Source organism: Dicentrarchus labrax, unplaced genomic scaffold, assembly GCF_905237075.1.
Source record: "Dicentrarchus labrax unplaced genomic scaffold, dlabrax2021, whole genome shotgun sequence".
In the NCBI taxonomy this organism is placed as follows: Eukaryota; Metazoa; Chordata; class Actinopteri; family Moronidae; genus Dicentrarchus; species Dicentrarchus labrax.
Window position 1 is genome coordinate 4,789,390 of NW_026136703.1, and position 8,239 is coordinate 4,797,628.

The following is an 8,239-nucleotide window of genomic DNA, read 5'->3' on the forward strand; positions in this document are numbered from 1 at the left end:
GTTTTGCTGTTGAGAGACCATTAAAACTGAACAGTGATCCCTCTACATAAACCTACATACCTGCATAAACAATCAAAACCATCAGCAAGAAGATTGGTTATTTCATTATAGTTATTATAGTTATTCCTAATGACTGCCACCAGATCAGTCTTGAAATCAATGAAACAATGAAGAGTGTTTATACAGAGGTCATATCAAATATATATAGCAAAAGATATCATGCATGTTTCATAAAAAGTGCAGCTACAGTACAGAACTATGATTTGTTTGCAGTATTTATTCAAATGACAATGTACTCTACTCACAAACATATATCAAAAGCTCTTTTGTACACTGCAGTTTTAAATGTGCATTAAATGCCATTGCCATGCACTTTACAATATCACACTGAGGTGTTCAGGGCCCTTTTAAACACCCTCTCTGCATCCTCAGCAAGCATGTTGAGAAACATGTTGAGAGCTCTGTAAGAGAGGCCCATTGCTGCTGGGATTTCTAATATTGGAATGAATCTGGACCCTTCCTCTGCTGCCATTAATGCAGCTGTGCTTGCACATTGAGAAAGAAGCTTCACGATAAGATCAAGCGTTATTTCAGTTGTAGCCAGTGGTGAAACAATGACAACCATCAGATCCTTCAATGGCACACCTGTGCTACGAGACAGTCTCTGCAGTGACAGGACATCAAGACCAAACCCAACTACGTATTGTGTGACAACTCCAACCCGGAAAACCTACATCAACAGCAACAGAAAGCCCAGGGAACTGGTACAGCTGCTACAGCTGCAGATAAAGTAGCAAAGAGCTTTATTTTGGCCTGGAAAGAATTTTTCTTCTTGTTGATGATCTCCAGGTGGATGTTGGGCATGGCCAACAACAGAGCATTCCTCTTGTGTGCAGGAAGTTCTCTCTCTAGGATCTCATGTAGTAGATAGAAATCATACAGGTGGAGCTCAAAGCTGGACACCAGGAAGACTTCTGGAGAGTTCACTCCTTCATCTCGAAGACCTGTGTCACAATGAAAGACAATTATATGATGATAAGATCTATAAAATAAACTTAAATATAACATAATGTGCATATCTCATTTCTGTACTTTTGTTTGTGATGTCAAAAGTTTGTTAATCAACTATTTACTACAAATAAACACTTGGAACTAAACTACATGGAAATCCCTCAAAACAGATTGATAAACCAATTAAGAATATGTACGTGTTACATTATTTTTTATTACTAGTTTATTGTCCCCGAATCATACCGTGTACTGACGGGCTGCAGCCTGAAGTAGCGAGTTGAATAGCGGACTGGATGAGGGAGCATTGCTTATGCAAAGTATCAGTGGGTTCAGAGGGGCAGCGTTACAGTCTCCATTCCTGAATTCTTTTCATTCAATTCATTTCAGCCCATTCATTTAGAACAGTAAACAGACTGTTTCACTGGAACTACTTTGTAGGTGTCCTACATCAGACATTAGTGGACACCCAGCAGCCAATCAGAATCGAGTCCTAACCCAGACCATTGTATAAAGGAACATAAGGCTATCGCAGCACACCCTCAACGTGCACAGACTGTGAGGGCCCGTTTATCGCTGCTAGAAGAGTTAATGTATTCACTGTTTTATTATGTGCAGCATTTAACTTCACTATCTTGTTGATGCTGCTTATATTTATCCATGTGTTACAAGCTGCAAGTGTTTTTGCCCTCCTTGCCACAAAGAGACAACCGGTGGTATAATATGCTTGTGAGTACCTCCCACATTATAAATAGAGGGCTGGACTTGCCTTCCTTTGTCTCCAAACATTTCACCTGGATATACACAACCAGTAGGGGTGGTTCTCTCTTCTCTGTTGTCTATGCCTCTAAAGGCATTGACAAAGGCGGATTTACCAGAGCCTGTCTCTCCTGTGATGGCAATATTAAGTGGGATGTTATTCTCCTTCTCCAAATACTCATGGATCTTTGCAGCAGTTAAAGCTTGATCATTAGATTAAATTAAATAGTGATATTGTCTTTTGGGGAACAGTAGAAAATGTAATCCTAAATCTAACATCATTCACATGAAAATATAACAGATTGCAAATGCACTGTGGTAACACAGTGACACATCTAGCTTTTTTTAAATCATCAGCAGCAGCAGTAGCATGCACACACAACAGAAGGAGGGGGCTGGGCAAAAGAAAAGAGGAAACTTTTTTCTGCACAGCAGAGTTACAGTTTATTTAAGGTGAAAACAAGACCTTGAGCACTCATACACAAAACTTTTAATTTCAACATGATAATTTAGGTTTAGACTGATTTACACAAAGTACTGAGATATGCAGCTCTATTACCAGGATATATTTTATATACAGCACTTAAAAAATAGCAATGTATCACAAAGGTCATTCAAAAGCTCTTTCATTATACACAGATTCATATAAAAATAAGACCATATTCCTTCCTGTATTCAAAAGACAAAAAAGGCATGTTATAATGTTCATTTAGGCTATTTAGGCATGAAATCAATTAAACAAGGCCATGTAAACACTACCGCTTTTGTTAATAACACCTGTTTACATAGAAGCCATTGGATAGAGTGATCAACTGCAAAATATATGATATACTGTATGTTTTCTAAAATGACAATGTAATCTACTCACAAACATATATCAAAAGCTCTTTTGTACACTGCAGTTTTAAATGTGCCATTAAATGCCATTGCCATTCACTTTACAATATCATACTGAGGTGTTCAAACCCAGGGCCCTTTTAAACACCCTGTGTGCATCCTCAGCAAGCATGTTGAGAAACATGTTGAGAGCTCTGTAGGTTGTGACAAAAGAGAGGCCCATTGCTGCTGGGATTCCAATAATTGGAATGAATCTGGACCCTTCCTCTGCTACCATTAATGCAGCTGTGCTTGCACAATGAGCAAGCAGCTTCAGGATAAGACTGGGCGTTATTTTTGTTACAGCCAGTGGTGAAATGATGATGGCAATCAGATCATTCAATGGCACACCTGTGCTACGAGCGAGTCTCTGCAGTGATGGGATATCAAGACCAAACCCAACTACGTATGTTGTGACAACTCCAACCAGCAAAGCTACATCAACAGCAACAGAAAGCCCAGGAACTGGTACAGCTGCTACAGCTGCAGATAAAGTAGCAAAGTATTTTATTTTGGCCTGGAAAGCCTTTTTCTTCTTGTTGATGATCTCCAGGTTGATGTTGGGCATGGCCAACAGCAGAGCATTCCTCTGGTGTGCAGGAAGTTCTCTCTCTAGGGTCTCATGTAGCAGATAGAAATCATACAGGTGGAGCTCAAAGCTGGACACCAGGAAGACGTGAGGAGATCCAACACTTTTTTTAAGACCTGTGTCACAGATGAATGAATGATATGATAATAAGATGTATAAAATGTATAGCATAATGGACATATCATGGTGTGATCTCAACAGTTTGCGAATCAACCATTTAATACAAATAAATGCATATAATAAATACGCTGGTGGTGTCTTATATTTTGAAATATCTTAAAATAACTATAACTAAGAGAATGATGCCTTTATAAGAAGCCATTTGTCAGTCGGTGTATAAAGGGGGTAAGAAAAAAGACTTCTTAGATATGCACCTTCTCTTCGAGTTTGGATTGAGTTATAATATTGAAATAAATTATGTTTTAAAGGTCCAGTGTGTAACATTTGCAGGGAGCCGGTTCTCTTCTGCAGAGTTGGCCATGTTGAACCGCCATGTTTCTACAGAGGCACAGAACTAAAGTTACAAGTTTCACAGCCATCGAACTTTCTCCTACATTCTTGGAAGAAGATGGTGAGACGAGTTAGTTTCAACCTGCAATGTCACTGTTAATTTGCTACTAAATCCTACACACTGGTCCTTTAAGGTCAACAGGGTAGTGTTTCGATTACTGATCTGCGGAGCTTCAATAAGTTTTGCTGTGTGGATCGTCAAGGTCTCCTGAAATCTTCTTTGAATACGAGTGATTCATCTTTTTCGTTTTCCATCACACCTCAAGTATTCATAAATCTTCACATATATTTTATACTTAAAATAGAACCTGAACAGTAGCTTTTATTATTTAATCAGTCCACTGCTCAGAGTGCTTATTCATTCTTTGCAGCATTAAGGACACAGTGCACATAATACTTTAAACTAATATGGTCAGGGGGTACATATAGAACTATTTTTCCCATCATAGAAATTTACAGACACTCACCAGTGTGTACGCTGTATTTGTCAGGAGAGGCATCATATATATGGGCTCAACACAATCTTAATTCATTCAGAAAGTGTTGTTACAGTAACTATTACTGGCTCGGTTGGTGGTATTGCATCTATATGGTGTTGAAGCTACCCTTAATATCAGTCTGTCCTATAAGTCTAAATGATGACTGCAAGGCATAACAGCATCCCATCAGTCTAGATTTTCTGTGAAAGACAATTTGATCCAGTAAACTGCTGTTAAACATTTTAAAACAGAGACTGGGATCTCTGTTAAAGAAATCTGGACTGTCCAACAACCTTATAAAAGAAAACAGAGTGCATTTGACTCAGACATACATAATTATTATTTACTAAAACAGACACATAGTTCTTTACTATCTTGTTTTTGTGATTTGTTTTAAATGATAAAAATTAATTTAAAATCAATTTAAATCACTATACTTATTATGATTACATAAATCACTTACTTTGAATGCAGTTTTCCCTGATTCGTTGAAGAGACCTTTCTGCATTGAAATCCCTCTGACTTCTTTTCTCATCTTGTATGTTATGGTCAATCTTTGAGCGAACAAAGTAGAACTTTTTCTCCATCTTCTGAATCTCCTGAGCGAGTTTCACATCATTCTCTCTGAAGCGAGTATCTGAGATGATGATGAAGAAGTCGAACTTCTCAAATCCAACAAGCTTCAGGTACTTGTCAGCTGGAAACTTAGTGGTACCAACTCCAGGAAGATCCCACAGAGTAACATTGGGGTAGTTTGGATGGGGGTATGGTGTGACATCCATTGTGGTTTCTACACAACCAGTAGGGGCAGCTCCCTCATCTCTGTTGTCTATGCCTCTAAAGGCATTGATAAAGGTGGATTTACCAGAGCCTGACTCTCCTGTGATGGCAATATTCAGTGGGATGTTATTCTCCTTCTCCAAAAGCTCCTGGATCTTTGCAGCAGCTAAGGCTTGATTGTTGTTTTGTAGAGCTTCTTTAATTTCTTCAGTTAATTCAGAATCCAGTGGATAATCCATGGTGAACTAGAAGCAACAATAAAGTAAATAGTGATATTGTGTTTTGGGGAATAGTAGAAAATTTACTCCTATATCTAACATCATTCACATTAAAATATAACAGATTGCAAATGCACTGTGGTTACACAGTGGCACATCTAGCTTTTTTAAAAATCAGCAGCAGCAGCAGTAGCATGCACACACAACAGAAGGAGGGGGCTCGGTAAAAGAAAAAAGAAAACTTTTTTCTGCACAGCCGAGTTACGGTTTATTTAAGGTCAAACCAGACCTTGAGCACTCATACACACCATGGATCATAAGGCATCACAAATCTAACATAAACTAAACTACTAAATCTTTTAGAAATGAAATTTCTAAATTAATTTAGAAATGACTAAATGTTTTTCCCCTCTTCCTTCAAAATATCATAGTATTATGCTTAACATTAGATCAGTTCGGCATACTTATTATGTAGAATTTCATTAGCACTATAAAATCAGAGCTCTTCCACAGAGGAAGGAGACATCTATTATCATAGACAGTAATATTACAAGTTTAGTGGATCCCCTATATCTTAAAGGACAATTCCGGCGCAAAATGAACCTGGGGTTAATAACACATGTGTACCGAGTTGGTCCGTTCTCTGGGATATGTTTTAGACAAAGAGAAGCAGCTTCTTCTTATGTTTCATTGAAATAAAAAGTAGACTTTGCTGAAATTAGAGGCTACTCACCCTGAAGTCTGAATGTAGAAACAGATGAGAGAAGAGCAGACCACCCAATGAGTCACTGTGAGTTGCTCAGTTTCTTTACTTCTGTAAAAACAATAGAAGAGCTCATCAGAGCCCAGCCCTTTAGAGACTGAACAATGAAAATGTCCTGGGAGTGACAGACACCCATTGGCTATTAGTAAAGCAGGTGACTTACAAGAAACGTTCTGATTTACAAGAAGCCTGGAGGGTTAAAGTCAGTAAGTGAAAGATATTTTAGCAGTGTCCTCTGCCTTACAGCTTTTTGAGATTCATTTGGAATTTCTGTTTTTTGGTAATTAGTGTAAGTCATTCCATCCTAATAAATAACATAATCTCATATGTATTGCTCACCCATGGCTGCTATTGCAAATGTTACCTCTCTTACAGTTTAGATCATATTTCTTCTTTCATGCTGTTTTTCAGTTAGTATAAGAACTTGTGTTGGTTCAGACACTTAATATTTTGAGCCTGTTTGTCCACTTTTTGAAACATTGGATTTGATATTTAATCTGACAGAAGACTTGACCTGATGTTCTTTAATGGTTCTAATTAATAATGATGGTTCTTTAATCAATACTAAAATAATAATTTCTTCTACAGAACAGTTGGACTAAATCCAATCTGAGAAGAGATTTGCTGATATGTTTTCACAATGCAGCAGAAAAAACATTTCATCTGAATGAATAAGGCCAAAGTACTGAAAACTCACTGTTCAGACTACACCTTGTCTCATAAAATGTCATATAACATAAATCAACAAAAAGCCCTTTTAAAAATGGGTTTCAAAGTCATTACAAAAATCAGATTACCCATCAAGGTCCCCCTGCGCACCCCTTCATTCATAGTCTGAGAAAGAAATCATTTGTCGCCCTGTGGGGAGTTCAGAAGGTGTTTTAACTATGATAATGACACTCCTGTGTGGCTTAGTTCTCATACAATCCCCGTCAGTTCCCGACCAGGTAAGTTATGTTTTTCAACTGCAAAATCCACTTTTTCACTCTTTTCTCTGCTCATTAACCACCACTCGTTTCTCCGATTTCTCCTCTGCTCTCTCCCTCAGGTCTCTGCTGCAGCGTCACTGAGGTGCTGCGTCTAGCATTACTAGTCCCTTAAAGGGTTAGCAACATGAATTTTCTGTCAGCATACTTTTAATCTTAAACATTCAATTATTGTTGTATTAACATTTTTAATTAACTCTGATGAATTTACTTACATTAAATGATTTTAATGAAATTTATGCAGCTTTTAAACTATTTATTCTTATTTATGTCATATTTTTTAACATGGGTTACAACAGCACCAAGCCCCATCAGCAGAGACAACCTCTGGAACTTCACTCTGTTCCGGACCTTCCATGGTCCACAGTGGCCACAGACATCTTCGAGTGGCATGGCAAGTACCACCAAGTGCTTGTGGATTCATATTCTGGAGGGTTCAAAATCGACCTTCTCCCTAACATTACGTCATCAGCTGTGATCTCCAAGCTGAAAAGACATTTCTAAGTCCATGGCACGCCGCACACCCTCTTCTCTGACAATGCTAGACAATACACCAGTCAGCATTAGAAGATTTAAAGACAATGGGATTTCATCCATGCCACTAGCAGCCCTGAATTTCCCCAGTCGAACGGGCTTGCAGAGAGAGCGGTCCGCAGTGCCAAGCAGTTGATGGAGAAATCTCACCGAGATGGAACCGATGTCTTCCTCAATCTTCTGAACCTCAGAAACATTCCCCGTGATACAACATTAGGCTCCCCGCTGAACGTCTGATGTCACGACAGACATGCGCAGCCATTCCCGTGAGCACCAAACTACTGGAACCAGCCCCAAAGAACGCCCAGCAAATCAACGCCCAACTCCTCAACAAAAGACTCACTCTGAAACGACACTATGACAAGTCGAGTCGCCCACTCCAACCTTTGGCAGAGGGACAAGTGGTGCGTATGCAGACCCCTAAAGCATATGACCAACTTGGGACTGTGAAGGAGATAAGCCAGGAGCCACGCTCTTACGTCATCCAGTCCAATGGAGGTACATACAGGAGAAATCGCCGCCACATCCTTCCTGTTGCAGAGCCACCACCACCACTGCTTCATGCAGATGACCCGGACACTCAGAACTCTAGTCCCTGCACGATGGACTGTACAACCCCCACACCAGAAACACCAAACGCCATGCACCCAAAACACACATCCCCACCCCGGCCAGTGCCCACAGCACACTTCCCCCAGTGAGAACAGAAACACACAATACATAACACGCACTTGCAG

The 8,239-nt window shown here is 39.3% G+C and overlaps 1 protein-coding gene and 1 pseudogene across 1 annotated transcript; both read right to left on the reverse strand.

The window, feature by feature from the left end:
* Window positions 1–7: 7 nt before the first annotated feature.
* LOC127361521 (interferon-inducible GTPase 5-like) lies at window positions 8–1,316 on the reverse strand (annotated as a pseudogene).
* An 869-nt stretch (window positions 1,317–2,185) lies between these two features.
* LOC127359604 (interferon-inducible GTPase 5) lies at window positions 2,186–6,099 on the reverse strand. Its single transcript, XM_051393558.1, has 3 exons — window positions 5,953–6,099; window positions 4,685–5,246; window positions 2,186–3,348 (listed from the first exon to the last, which is right to left on the reverse strand). Exons 2-3 carry the CDS (start codon window positions 5,238–5,240, stop codon window positions 2,714–2,716), a joined length of 1,191 nt encoding a protein of 396 aa, XP_051249518.1. The 5' UTR covers window positions 5,241–5,246; window positions 5,953–6,099; the 3' UTR covers window positions 2,186–2,713.
* Between the last annotated feature and the right edge of the window lie 2,140 nt (window positions 6,100–8,239).

Bases quoted from the DNA above. Each gene is read 5' to 3' on its own strand.
- LOC127359604 (XM_051393558.1), bottom strand. From the start codon at position 5,240: ATGGATTATCCACTGGATTCTGAATTAACTGAAGAAATTAAAGAAGCT. The intron at 3,349-4,684 runs GTAAGTGATTTA...TCTGTGACACAG, and splicing joins CAGGGAAAACTGCATTCAAA to GTCTTAAAAAAAGTGTTGGA.